The 15,430-nt window shown below is 34.8% G+C and overlaps 1 protein-coding gene across 5 annotated transcripts in view; it reads left to right on the forward strand.

Moving 5' to 3' along the window:
• DYNC2H1 (dynein cytoplasmic 2 heavy chain 1) overlaps positions 1-15,430 on the forward strand; it is a 264,211-nt gene that overhangs the window by 151,828 nt on the left and 96,953 nt on the right. For all 5 annotated transcript variants that reach the window (XM_031460657.2, XM_031460654.2, XM_064492852.1 and 2 more), the window contains 5 exons: positions 958-1,083; positions 3,805-3,915; positions 7,950-8,105; positions 8,323-8,398; positions 12,961-13,169. In XM_031460657.2, the coding sequence (XP_031316517.2) occupies positions 958-1,083; positions 3,805-3,915; positions 7,950-8,105; positions 8,323-8,398; positions 12,961-13,169 (678 nt within the window). The remainder of the gene's footprint in view (positions 1-957; positions 1,084-3,804; positions 3,916-7,949; positions 8,106-8,322; positions 8,399-12,960; positions 13,170-15,430) is intronic.

Below are 15,430 nucleotides of genomic sequence, written 5' to 3' on the forward strand. Positions count from 1 at the left end.
TCCTTTAAAAACATGTGGAAGAGTTGAGACTTGATATAGTAAGTAGCATGTAACCATTTGGGATTTTTGACTGAAGCTTTTTTATAATCTTAGACTTAAGTAGTCACCTCTTCATTCAAATATAGAAATCTTATATACTGAATCTGCTCTGTAGGGTCTTTTAGCTTCTGCTCGGAAGCTTTCTATTTTATAAATTGGCCTGTTCCACTACATGAGTGACCTAAGTGCGGATGGACTGTCGGGACTGGAGAAACTGGAGTGGCATTCCAGTGAGATCAGGAGTCTCTCTCCCTCCTCCTCTTCCCTCTCTTCTGTTCCTCCCATCCCTCTGTCTCTATTTCTCTTCCTCTCTCTCCTCCCTGCCTCCTCTTCTGAGAAGGAATGCAGGAGCAGGGGGCCGAGTGCGGAGTCTTGGGGCCCACCAGCATGTGAGGCCTTGCTCCATGATGAAGGGCTGGGGGGTGACACAGTTAAACAGACCAGGAGCTCGAGAGCCAAATGTGGGCAATGTTGGAGACATTTTTTAAAAGAGAAACAAATGTCGAGGGAGTGGTGGTGTTAATTATTCCTCAAATAATTCAATAAAACAATAATTATGAAAAGTTATTTTTTAAAGGTCCATGTTTGAGAGGGTAAGAAATACAGAAAATAGTGGGATAAGGAACTAAAGGCTATTCAGTAATTCTTCATACTGTTCTATCACTGGCAAAACTGTAATGACAATATGCCTTCATTAAGTAGAAGAATATTAGAAATCTGTCATTGATGTAAAGACAAAAAGAAGACAATTGTTGGAAATGGCAACAGAGCCTGATATTTCTTATTAAAAATTCAGAACACTGATTGCTGTAATTGAATTAGTTCAGTATGTGTGGAAGGGTAATTTGAAACTCTCATGTTACAGCATGTTATTAGATGTTTGGTTTCTAGTTTTATTTTTTATTTTTGTTTCTGCAGGTTGCTATGGGTCAAGGTCAAGCTGATTTAGCAGTTCAGATGCTAAAAGAATGTGCCCGAAACGGAGATTGGCTCTGTTTGAAGAACTTACATCTTGTGGTATCTTGGCTGCCGATTCTGGAAAAGGTAGATTCAGACCAATGTGGTGCAAATAACGTCTGAGATACTCACTTCAGTCATCTCCAAGGAACATCAGTATTAAAATGTCATGCCCTGGTTATGAGTTTTTTCAAAATATTTAGTATTTGATGAGAAATTATTTAAAATCTGTCAAATATTTTCTTCTTAAATATGTACATTTGCACAAACCAAAATGGATATTTTAACAGGAAGTCTGTAAAAAATCTCTTTTTTAAAGGAATTTAAGGGAAGCCAAGAGATTAATCAGGACTGAAGCAGGAGGCTTAGAGAATTTTTTTCAGAAGAAAAATGGGGAAGTGCTTTAAAGAATTGTTGAAGACCTATGTATACCATTAATTTCTCTTCATGCTCTTATTCTGTTGTATCTGCATGTGGAGAAGAGATGCAGAGGTGTCAGATGGAACCATAGAATTTCCTAGGTGCTAAGGAAGCTGAGATGTAAAACTGAAGCAATCGTTTTATTTAAATCCAGTGGCCTCAGGACGAAAGTAACTTTAAGACAGAACAAATGGGTGGGCAGGTTTTAAATGCAGACCTGGATTTAAGTCTGGTGCTTATTTAAGAAAGATGAACATGGTCTTGGGTAGTTAAAGACGACTCCGAAGACAAGATGTCGCTTGAAGGCTTTACGTGATTGGGCTAAGTGTAGGGGGAAAGATATCTTGGTTAATTCTAGCAGCACAAGTAGAGACACAGGGATGGAAATGCGCATGCCTAGTGCGAGGGATGAAGAGGCCCTTTGATGCAGTGAAGGGGCCAGGCAGCGCAATGGAGGGCAGTAGAGACGGATGGCCAGGGAGGGGCTAGGTTGTGGGGTACTCCCAGAACCATGTGCAAGTGTTTGGGATTTTTGTTCTAGGACACAGAGTCAAGGGGGGGCCTTAGCAGAGGAGTTAATTAATTAATTAATTGACTTAATCTGGCAGAAGTTATTCAAGATAGAACCGAACAGAACAGAGTGGGAGGCCATAGCCTAGTTGTCATATGTTGAAAATTTGTGCAATCCTGATTAATTGGCAACTGTAGCACCTTCCATAAAATAGGTTGTCAGTAAATCTTTGATCAGTGAGTCGATGACTGAGTGACTGAAGTGATGGACCATGATGATTCATTACTTATTGTCCAAAGAAGATGTAGATTTTAGAAGTGAGGTGTATATATGAATATTCAAGTAATTTTATTATTACTACAGTTTTCTATAAAAATCACTAATGTATAAAAGTATAAAATTCATGTCTGATGAATCATGTTATGAAACATACGAGGAAGACTTGTGAGCGCTTGAATCCTGCTTTCTGTTGCAAACAATGGCTATTAATCTATGTAAAATATAATTGCAGTTATTATTTTTGAAGCAAATCTTAATTAGGACTTCTGAAAGCATATATAGGGTAGATTATATGATAAAAGTTAATAATTTTTTAAAAATGTTTTGCTTTTGTTTGGGAAGTTTGGATGAATCATTTGGCTATAAATTTATAAGTTGATTTTAAATCCAGCTGTATCACAAACGGATTCTTTTTTCTTTTAAAATGTGCTATCCCAAGGTAAAATCTTACTCACATTTTTCATTTTAAAATTATTACTAGGTATAGATACATATTATAATTTATAATTTTGAACAAGCACAGTGTTCTCATGGCAATTCTTTTGCCATTTTTTGATCATCTTTATTCTATATTTCACATGATATTAGTAATGAATGCTAGTATTAGATTATATTTATTAAAATAATTTTTAGACTTTATTTTAGAACTCTCAGCATTTCTTTTGTCACTGATTTATTCATTCACTTACTGATTTATTCTGCAAATACTTGTGTAGTACAGAAGTAAGCCGAAATTGTCCTAGGTGCTGGTTACATACAAAATTTCTACCTGCTCTCTAAGAGCTTAGTTTAGAAGAGACAGACCACATTAATAACTATATTGTAGTATGATGAATACCGTAGAAGGGAATTTACAAAACACCATCAGTGATTAATTCTGTTTCAGATTGTGGTAGTGAACAGTTCAAGAAGGTATTCCCCTAGGACATGATTACTTAAATTATATTTTGACAGTTGAGTAAGAATTTGTCAGGTTACAAGAGAATAACTGGCAGAAAGAATATGAGTAAAGACGCAGAGACATAGAAGTTTGAATAAGTACTAAAACATGGGTAGAGGAATTTGAATAGTGAAGGTTTGAATATCCTAGGCAATAGAATACCCTAGAAATTGCCAGTAGAGGAGTTTATCTTACTATGTATCTGTGGAAGTATGAATTGAAGCAGTGAGAACCCGCAGGCCTGAGGATGGCTGGTGGTTGAGCCATAGCTGTGACAGCTAACACTTACTTTGTACTTACTGTGTATCAGGGACTGTTTTAAGTGTTTCACACAATCCAGTGAGGTTGGTACTGTTACTATCCTTGTTTATTAGCAAGAGATATTGTAAGTCAACCCAAAGGTCTCACAGCAAATAAGTTGCAGAATTTGAATTCCAACCCAAATGACCCAGTTCCAGATCCAAGTTCATATGTATTACACTGAGCGAGTAATAAAGAAGAAGAAAATTTAAGGAAATATAAGAAATTTCAGAACATTAATATATCAGAATGTCATGGAAAGATTTTAGTAAGAAAAGTACTTAATAATGTATTTATAAAATGACAATTTGTGTGTATATTTAAGTAGATTTTTATTGTTGTTGTTTTTATAAACAAGGAATTGAATACTCTTCAGCCTAAAGATACCTTTCGTCTTTGGCTCACTGCAGAAGTTCATCCCAACTTTACTCCGATTTTATTACAGTCAAGTTTGAAAATAACATATGAGGTAAGAAGATTTAAAACTTGAATTGTTACTAAACTTGAGTTTAGTAACCTCTACATGCCTTCTAAAGCTCTAAACAACTGTCTGTTATACAAAATACTCAAAAAAATTTTTATATTTAAATGTAGTATATACATAAATAATAGAATGGTATTTATAAAAATACATTTAATTTTACTTTCAAATTTTATTTAATGTCATTTTTTGCTTTTCTATTTATAAAATATATTATATTTTATTATTATTTATTTTTGCTATTTTTATTTTATTGTTGCTTTTTTACTTTTGGCAATATTTAAAATATCATGTAGTAAAAGACACATGATGTAAAATGTATCATCTTAGCCATTTATAAGTTACGGGTACAATATGGTAGTGTTAACTATATGTACTTCGTTGTGCAACAGATCTCCAGAATTTTTTCATCTCACAAAACTGAGCCTCTGTGTCCGCTGAATAGCAACTCCCCATTTCCCTCTCTCTACCCTCAGCAACCACCACTCCACTTTCTTGCTTCTCTAAGTTTGACTACTTTAGATACCTCATCTAAGTGGAATCATGCAATATTTGTCTTTTGGTGACTGGCTTATTTTATTTGCCATTATGTCATCAAGGCTCACCCATGTTGTACATACGACAGGATTTCCTTCTTTTTCAAGGCTGAATGATATCCCCCTGTATGTATGTACTGCATTTTTTTTGCTCATTCATGAGTCCATGGGCATTTAGATTTTCTACCTCTTGGGTATTATGAATAATGTTTCCATGAACACGGGTGGGCAAATAAATCTGAGATCACATTTTCAATTTTTTTTGATATATACCCAGAAGTGGGATTGTTGGATCATGTAGTAATTCTGTTTAATTTTTTGAGGAACCTCCATATTGTTCCTTTGTGGTGTACCACTTAACGTTTCCTCCAATAGCCCGCAGTTTCTCTGTATCTTTATCAACACTTGTTCTTTTCTGCTTTCTTTTTTTTTTTTTATAGTGACCATCCTAACAGTGTGAAGTGATATCTCACTGTGGTTTTAATTTGTATTTCCTTTATATTTAATGATGCTGAACATCTTTTTATATGCTTGATGGCTATTTGTATATTTTCTTTGGAGAAATATTTATTCAAGTCTTTTGCCCAGTTTTAAACTGGATTTTTTGTTGAGATATAGGAGTGCTTATGTATTCGGCGTATTAACTCCTTATCAGATATGTAGTTTACAAATATTTTCTTTCATTCCATAGGGTTGCCTTTAAACTCTGTTGATTGTTTCCTTTGCTGCATAGATGTTAATTAAGTTTGATATAGTCCCATTTGTCTGTTTTTGCTTTTGTTACCTGTGCTTTTAATGTCACATCCAAAAAACCATTACCATATCCAGTGTCATGAAGCTTTTCTCCTGTGTTTTCTTCTAGGAATTTTATAGTTTTAGGTCTTAGGTTTAGGTTTTTTAATCCATTTTGAGTTGATTTTTGTATTTGGTATAAGATAAGGGTTCAGCTTCATTCTTTTGCACATGGTTATCCAGTTTTTACATCATTTGTTTTTTGACATAGCTAAATTCGATTTTCAGTTTTTATTTCCTTCCTTCCTTTCACCCATCCATCCATCCATCCTTCTAACATGTGATGCTTGGCTGATGTCACCAAACCCCCCGATGTACCCAAAACAAAATGTATTTGTAATAATTTTATGTAACTGGTCAAAGTCATAAATATTTTTACAAATGAATTAAAACTTTTTAAAAACCAGTTAAAAAAGGTCCTTGCAATTTTTCTGTTTGTAGAAACTTCTCTGTTTTATGTAATCTCTCTTCTGATGATAAACGTCTAATTGTTTACAACTACCTATTATTTTAGATCAGCATTTCTGTTTTTCGTCTGAAGGTGTTGAGTTTCATTTAAGGAAGAAAAAGGCTAAGGGTTACTCCAGAGAATGCAGAGATGATTCAATGTTTGGAAATATGTGAACTGGATTAGTGTCAGTTACAATGTCTAATAAGAAAAAAAATCTATTCAAAATCTTCTGCAGCCCCTCTCCCAGTGTAGTCCTCTATTAAACTATATTCTAGAGTCGGTTGTATAAGCCGTGAAGGCAGGGGCTCTGTTTTCTCTTGCCTTTTTTTTTTTTTTTTTTTTTTTACTTATTATATAATACCTGGCATATAGGAAGAAGACAGTAAATAGTTCAATAAACGAAGAGTTAAATATATCAGGAGAACTGTTCCTTGAATATTTAACTTAATGTGCAGCCTTTTCCAGGATTCATTTTTAGGAGGTAATTTGATTACATGTTTATGGAAATTTTCGGTTCCATTTAAGTTATTGGTAAATTTGTTTTCTATTTCTTAAATCAATGCAAATAATTTTAGCAATCCTAGGAAATTTATCATATAAAATTATTACTCTATATGTGTATATATGTACACGCATATATATTATTATATTTAAAAATTGCTAAATCTTCACTTTATGGTTTATTTCTTCTTTTTTGATTAGTTGCCAGAGCTGTTTTTAAAAATATATTGCAAATAACTAATATAGTTAATGATTTACTTTTTCTTACTCTTTTCTATTCACTGAATTTCCTGCTTTTTTTATTTTTTCTTTCGTGTGTTTGCCCTAGATTTGTATTTGCTTTCATTCTGCCTGATTTCTTATGTTGAATGCTTAATTGATATATATTTACTTGAAATTATGTTGAAAATATTTTAAGTCTGTGAATTTGCCGTTGAGTATATCTTTTACCTTATCTTGTAATTTGACATATTGGAGTTTCCACTTTGTCATTTTTCCAATTGTCTGTGTAATAATTTTCTCTGTAGTTGTATATAATTTATTTATTTTGCATAATCTTTAGTATAGGGGCTTTAAGAAATCTAAGTGGTTGTTCAGTTACCAATTAAATGTCATGCTTTATTGAATAGTGCTTAGAAAATTTGGCTTATTCTAATAGAATTTTTGGCATATGTTTCATAAACATAAAACATTTTCATTTTAAAAGTGTACATTTGGATATGTATTTAGTACTTATACATAAATAAAAATACTTAGGGTTTTTTTTAATATTAAACAAAAGTTTTTACTTAAGAGAAAATAGAATGAAAAGGTTTGCAAAGGAAATTACTGTTTTTTTAGCAGGCATTCTTAATGTACTGATTTGAAATTTTTTTATGTTAGAAACCATTTTGGAAGAAAAAATTTATTTTTAAAACAAGCTAATTTTTAAAATGGGTTTATTTTACTCATTTCCCAAGAATTCAGAATTTTTCTTCCTTTATTTTGATGATTTAAGAATATAATGTAAACCAATTGTGGATATGTGGATAAGTGTTTTTTGACTTGTACTAGTCCAATATACGATTTCAGTTTCCAGGTTCGAATCTGTGTTTTGAACTCTCTCTCTTTTTTTTTTTAGGGTTGGGAGGTACTTAAGTTTCTTTCTTTCTTTTTAGAGGAGGTACTGGGGATTGAACTCAGGACCTCCTGCATGCTAAGCATGTGCTCTACCACTTGAGCTATACCCTCCCCTTCGAATCTGTGTTTTGAGCCAATGTTGAGTGATACCCACATTAACTGAAGTAGATAAGGAAGATTAGTTGACATCACATGTATATAGTAATTTGAAGTCCTTGTGGGAGTTCAGATAGTACCTAGAGATGAAGAATTGTCATATTGAAGTCAAAAATACCTGCCCCATAATAATCAGCATCACATTTGTATTGTAAATGATGGTTTAGTTTCAGTAAAATACATTAATCATCATATAAAACTAATTTGGTTATTTTGAATATTTTTGGTTGTATATGTTTTCTTAATTTAAAAAATTATTTTGGATTTATAGCTGATGAACTATTAGGTATAAGAAGTTTAAAACTGGTTTTATATTTGTACATTTTGAAGTAACATAATAATAAAATAAGTCAAAGTTGGTAATGGTGAAAAGTTTTTTCATTAAAATATGTTCTCAAATGTTAAATACTGATTTATTTTATTGGTAAGATTTTAAACAATATGGTATTTGTTATTTTTTTATTTAGTCACCTCCAGGTTTGAAGAAGAATTTAATGCGTACTTATGAATCCTGGACTCCTGAGCAAATTAGCAAAAAAGATAACATACACCGAGCTCATGCTCTCTTCAGTTTGGCATGGTTTCATGCAGCATGTCAAGAGAGGAGAAATTACATTCCACAGGTAAGGAAGAACATGTATTGGATACATTCTAAGATTTACATATTTTTATAGTACATTATTATGATTTTATAATTTAGTAAACATGGCTAGGAATGGTTTTTTTCTTTTAGCATATATTGAGCATTCTTTTTAAGGTTGTAGGGGCAACTGATGCATGCATGTGTATCTTTGAACACTGCTTATAGTTCTTTAATATGTCTAAAATTTGTTTTGATAGGGTTGGACCAAGTTTTATGAGTTTTCTTTATCAGATCTGCGGGCTGGGTACAACATTATTGACAGGCTTTTTGATGGTAAGTTCTAATGATAATAACTTTTATCTCTGGTGTTAATGAAAAATTTTAAGGTCTTATTTAAAACATGTTTTTTTCAAGAGTGACTTAACTTCCTATTATAAAATTTATGTTTTATAGGGGTAGGGTATAACTCAGTGGTGGAGTGCATGCCTAGCGTGCATGGGGTCCTGGGTACAATCCCTGGTCCCTCCATAAAAAAAAAAAATCAGTTAAATAAACAAACCTAATTGCTGCCCCCCAAAATAAAATTTGTGTCTTGCTTTTTATTTTGTATTTTATGCTCTGACTGCCATGCTTGTGCTGCCTGAAAGTTCTTATATTATCTATTGTGGTCATTGGTTTTGATATAACCCATTAGATTTCTGGTTGATCGGTAGCTCTCAGGAAGCAGAAAGCTAGAAAGACCTTATCGTTACTTTGTGCCCTTCAGAAGTTTCAGGCTTCAACTGAATTATTCAGATCTCTTTGAAGGGAACTTAACATTCAGGAGTATGGCAGATTAAGTTTCTATAGAATCACAATTGTATGAGTAAGTAGAAATCAAGAATCAAGGTACAAATGATAGAGTGGAATAGGGCAGCAAGCAAGCCCATGTACTCTGATCCCTTGAGGCCATCTGGCTCTCTGCATCCTGAAGACAGGCGTGGTCCAATCCCTGCAGGTGACTGCAGGCCGGGGTAGGGGGACACTCGGGTCAGAGCACTGGTGTAGGGTTAGAGAAGAGGGGATGTCGATAGGAATCTCAAACTGAAAATGTCCCAGACAGAACTCTAGATTCTTGTCTCCTACTTCAGGTTCATCAATAGCGTCTTTCAAAAATTCTCCACACAGTAAACAGGTTTGTTTTTAGAAAAGTGAGGTAAACCATGTAATTGCCATTTAGAACCTGCGCCACATTTGTCTTCTTTCTGTTCCTTGAACACACCAGGCTTGCTCCTACCTAAAGGTTTCGGTAGGTGCCCTGACTTCTATCTGAAATGCTTTTCTCCCAAACCTTTATGATTTCTTTTTTTTTTTTTTTCCATTTACATCTCAGCATTGAGGTGTCCTCTTCAGAAACATTTTTATTACCACCAAATCTAAAGTAATCTGATTGTTCTCTATCCCGTTGTTCTGCTTTATTGTTTTAATACATGAGTATTACTTGATATTTCCTTGTTTATTTATCCTTTTTAGAAAATTTTTGTTCACTCTTCCCACTAGAGTGGAATCTACATTAAAGCAGGGCGTTTGACTGTTTTGTTTACTCTGTATGTCCCCAGTGCCCGTCACAGAGCCTAGCCCTTGGTTGTGGGCACTCAGCTATTGTCTGTTGAGTTAATAACATCAGACATTGTCCTGTAACTTTTTTCCTGCAAAAGAATAGAGATAGATATCTAGGCTGTGGCCAAATCCCATTTTAATTTACATGTTTATGAGATTTATAAAACTTTTAAATGAAGATTAATATATGTACAAAAAGAACTTATAAGGTTACAGCCCAGTGTAATTTCCATAAACTGAACACACTCATGTAGCTAGCACCTTAATCAAGGAACAGAACATTACCTGTACCTCAGATTTTACCCTAATGCTGCCTTCCAATTACTAGCATCCTCTGGCTTCCCCAACCCCAACTCCTCGGGTAAACACCTGGGGTAGAACTGGAATCACACATCAGGTACTCTTTAGTCTTCAGCGGCTTTCAGTTAGCATTATATTTGAGAAGTTCATCCATATGGTTACATGAAGATACAGTCATTTATTCTCAGTGCTACATAGCATGCCACTCTGTGATTGCGTTGCTTCTCTTGGTGGGTAGTTTCCAGGTTTTCTCTTGATGGGCATGTGGGTAGTTTGGGATGATTGTGCATAAAGCTGTTATATCTTTGGCTGAATATTTGGATATACTTCTGTTGGGTCTATTTTCAGGAGTAAGTAGGATATTAATTTATTTGTTTCTCATGCCAAATGTTAATGCCAAAAAATAACAAGTGAGTTTATTTTAAAAGTTTTGAATTACATATCAGAACAGTGTACAGCTCAGTACATTTTCATAAACTGAACCTATATAACTGGCCCCAAATCAATAAACAGCATTACCAACACTTGGGAAGCACCTCCCCTAATCCTTTCTACATACGGCCCAACATTTCCCCGTTCAGTGCTGAGAGCAGTCAGTTTTCTGATTTCCATGAGTTACTATGTTTAATGTTTATTTTGAAACATGATTCTTGGAGGATATATATTAGAACTTTAGCTTGCATGCAAGCTTGACAGTTTTTCAAAATGCTTTTGAACATTTATTTGATTTTATAATATCGCTATGAGGCAAATATTGTCAGTGCCCTTTTAAGATGAGGAAACCAAAGCAGTTTGACTAATTTATTGTGTTTCAAGCTTGTGATGGAATTAATTAATAGCAGTACATGATTTTTACATATATCACACTATTAACTCATTGTGAGTAAGAGGGAGATGTTTTAAAATGATACTGAATCTCATGGGGAAATCTAACTGTGTAATCTTACGATTATAAAATTTTCTGATACCAAGGGGCCGCCGCCACATGTGGAGAATTAAATGTAAAAAAGAGGAGAAGTTCTAATATAAGAGACAGTTAATATAGAGATTAGCTAACTGTGAGACCAGGAGCAAAGTTTTTAACCTTTAAGCCTGATCTGTAAACTAGGAATAAAAGTACCTAGTAATAGTACCTACCTAAATTGGTTCAATTTTTGAGAAGTTTAAATAAAACCCACATGAAGCATTTAACCTTTAGTACAATTAATATATTGAGTAAGCTAGCAATACTTGTCGACTGTTATTAGTATTACAATGTTATAGTTAAGTCTGTTCAGTTTATTTTATCCCAAACAAAATAAAACTTGTCTTGAAAACAGTTGTTAGCTAGAAGGTTCTTGCCTTGCCCCAGAAAGAATACAGAAATGAGATGTGGATGTCAAGAAACCAAAGCAAGGATTTATTGAGGGATTGGTAGTACGCTCTCAAGGAAAGAGTGGGTAGACCCAGGTGGGTGGCTGCCCCGAGTGTCCTTGGCAAGCTGGTTGTATGGGTGTGAAAACGAGTGGGCAGAACATTCACTGGCAGGAAGGGGTTTGGGGGTCGTGTTTCCTGATCTTCACCCCACCTCCACCTTCACAGGTGGGGAGGGGGGATTTTTTTGTCCTTATTTAGTCTTGCTGGAGAAGTTGGATGAGGATATAATGAACAAAAGGTTACATGCGGCTGGGGGTATAAAGAGTGAAAGGTTACATTCAGATGGTGGAGATTCCTGTCCCAGGACACTTGTGAACCCAGAATGTAATGGTTTCTTATCAGTATGGAGGATCCCGCTTTTTCTTGGTCTGTCCAAGGACCCCCGTTGTTCATACTGTGCATGGTTTTCTGCCATTTGCCCATGTCCCCCTTTCTCTGCTCATATCTAGTTACCTGCCTGCTCTAACACAATAAGTATAAGAAGATTTATAAATAGGATTTTCTTATAAAAGTTCTATAAAATGTTTCACATAATGGCTTGTATTTTATAATTACCTTATAAAGTTTTATAATTACATTATAAAAAGTACAGTAATGTTTCTGTATGTCCTGGTGACCTGCTTAAAAATGAATGGCATATCCATTACTAATGTCTTATTTAGTGAACATTGAGGCAGAATTAGAAAATTGATGAATACTGGTGAAGTCCCTTGTTACATCTACTTAGCCACTGTTAATAGTAAGATGTAAGCAGGAAACAACTTTAGACTCTGGTCCTCCAGCCTACCCAAAGGTGTCCTTGTTCTGCACGAGGCAACCTAAATCGCCTGTGTCGCCAGCATGGCGTTCCACTGCCATGGTGCTCACCGCTGAATCTAATAGCAATGAAATACTGCATGTGTGACTAGCAGCGCTGGCAGTGATGTTAACCATCTAGATTAAATCTGTATTTCCTGCGTTTACTGCTGTTGAGGAGGAGGAAGTTTTCCTGAACCCTTCTACATTCTTCTGGCTGGTCTAAGAATTAAATTGACATGGGACAGATTAACAGAGAAAATCAAACAAAAGTTAGTCACATGTATACGTGGGAAGGACCCAGGAAGACTAAGTAACTTGCCTGAGTGTTTGAAACCCTCACCTTAAAGGACAGAAGAGGGTGTTGGGGTGGTGGTTTGGGGCTTCAAAGGGGAGGAAGGCAGTTTACGTGGAGATGGGGGGAAAAGCAGGTGTTTGGTAAACAAATTGCTGAGACAATGGGACACCAGGAGGAAGTTTAACAGACTTAGCCAGGTTCCTCGCTGTCCACCACACCTAGTTCATAGTCATCTGTGGGGATAGCTTCCTTCCTGGAACAGGTCTTCTGTGATTATATTAATATTATTAATATTTGTGAGCATGTATTAATAAGCATTATATTAATATTAATGAGAATTTAAAGGAATGAGTTAACTGAATTAAATATATATTGCTATATCCTATAAATATAACGAGTAAGGAATTTAGTTAATATTTTAGAAGATCTTTTAGGAAATGTCTTATATCTTAAAAATGAAACTAATAAAGTGTTTTTTAAATTATAGGTACCAAAGATGTACAGTGGGAATTTGTACATGGTTTACTTGAAAATGCTATTTACGGAGGACGTATAGATAACTATTTTGACCTGAGAGTTCTTCAGTCATACCTGAAGCAGGTTTTTAATTCTTCAATAATTGACGTATTAAACCAAAGGAACAAGAAAAGCATTTTTCCATATTCCCTATCTCTACCAAAATCCTGCAGCATTTTGGTAGGTAAAATTAATCATTTTCAACTTATTACCAGATAAAAACTGGGATCATTTCTTATATTGTTGACTATATGTTGTTTCTTTTCAAATGTACAAGTAATTATCATTCACAAATACGGATTATCATTTGTCATGCCAGCATGCCGCCTGGTCCTCTCAACTCTAGTCAGGCGTCTGACTAGACAAAAAGCCAGTATTATATAACAAATATCTGTCTTCATTCTCTGGCTTATAAATTTAAAGTAGTTCTAAATATATAAGAGGGATTCATTTTATCTGGTTTGCACAGCAACATTTTTGTTTCTGCTTATTTATTTTATCCAGCTGTAGCTCTTCGAGTCATCATATAAAAGCCTCCTAGAATGCAGTCTTTTCCAGAAGATAGCACTGAATGTAGCCCAGAGATTCCAATTCTAGTTTATTTTGCCACAAACTTATATTTGTGTAAATGTCCCAATAATATTTTTATTACATAGATTATTAAAATTATACATTTCTTCATGAATTACAAAATATACAAACATTCAGTTATATAGTTCTCTCTGTATTGTACCTTTTTCTCATTTAAAAATTTTTAAAGAAATTCCTTTGTTTCAATAACACAAGGCTAACAACAAAGCTTAAAAACTAGTATTAAATACATTACTCTTATTGGCTGTCTTATCTTTCATTAAGTATTCCATCTGCTTTGTTTTCTAGTACCTTTCATTCATTTACTTATTCCTTCAGTAATAGACATTGAACATCTGCTCAGTGACAGTCCTGTTAAGGCATCATGGATCTCCTGCTGCGTCTGTGGACTTTACTTTCTAGTGGGAGAAACTGAGAGTGAATGAGCAAACAGAAATATCACATAGTTATTTATTGTATATTTAGTTCAGATAGTGTACCCTGACAAGTCTTTCATCTCTTTTGTTTGAAGTTTAAATTGAAAAATAAAATTTATGCAGAAAAGTGCACATTATACATGTAAATCAAATGCAGTGCATTTTTATACATTGAACATGTGAGTGTAACCAGCACTGAGATCAAGAAACAGAACATAACCAGCTCCCCAGAAGTTTTCCCCAAGTTCTCTTCTGGTGACTACCTTCCCTCCAAGGGACACATCATCCCGACGTCTAAGCTTGTATTAGCTCGGCCTGTGTTTGCGCTTCATGTAAATGGTATGATTTGGCTTATATTCTTTTATGAGAATTAATCAGTCTTAATGTGTCTCTTATTTAGGACACATGTCAGTGTATAATCCTGGGTAGAGAGAAGACTCCAGCCAGTCTAGAAGAGAAAATTTCACAGCCATTTTGAAATGAACAAACTGTGTAAATACCAAGAGACTAATACTTTTTAATTTCTAGGATGATTTACAAGAATCAGTGTTTAGCTTTCTATCTAATTGAGTTAGAAGGAGGAAGCCAAAAGTCTCCCAGGAAATGAGAACACACACACACACACACACAAATGCATGCACATGTACAAGCATGCACTCACATTCACGTGCATATGTATTTATACATGTCTACATTGTGATTGAATACACTAAGGAAGTTTACAAATGTTGAGCTTATAGGAGAGGGAAAATTTCAAAGAACAGCATGTCTTTCCAAAATCTGACATATTTATAGGTCCTGGGCTTCCTGGAGTCCAACTGTTCTCTTGGAACTACTTCAGAGGCAGCCGCCAAGGATGAGAAAGGATGGAGGGGGTGGGCAGAGGATAAGTCTCCATCAGGAACACTTTCTCCTACTTCAGCAAGAGCGGTTTAGATGCATATACGGTACCTCCCTTAAAATAACTCATCTCTTCATGAAGACAGACAAAGTAATTTCCATCTCTGGGCCTCTTGGTCTGTGCTTAGTTTCCCGTCTGGAGTGTGAAGTGAAAATTGTTCAGATGAGCGCTTGACAGATCGAGCCTTTGCAGTGCTTACGGTAATTCTTGGGATGAAACGATAAGGTTATTGATGCATTTCATCACACCTCACGGCAGACGGACGGCCAGCTGTGGAACTGCTTTATGATAAAGCAATTTACAGAGCAGTCCCAGCATATCAGACTGTGTCTGTATAGGTTTCTGGAGGTTCTGTGTTAGTTTAAAATGATGAAATAAGTATTTGTTATAAGCCGAACTGTACCCTGCAGGAAAAATAAGTTACAGGGCTTCCCTGAAACCATCTAAAATAATATCTTACACAGAGTAGGCATAGCCACTCAAATATGTTTTAATCAATTCAGGACCCCTTTGAATGTAGGAAGCTAGGATAA

This window comes from Camelus dromedarius, chromosome 12 (genome assembly GCF_036321535.1).
Source record: "Camelus dromedarius isolate mCamDro1 chromosome 12, mCamDro1.pat, whole genome shotgun sequence".
NCBI lineage: Eukaryota > Metazoa > Chordata > Mammalia > Artiodactyla > Camelidae > Camelus > Camelus dromedarius.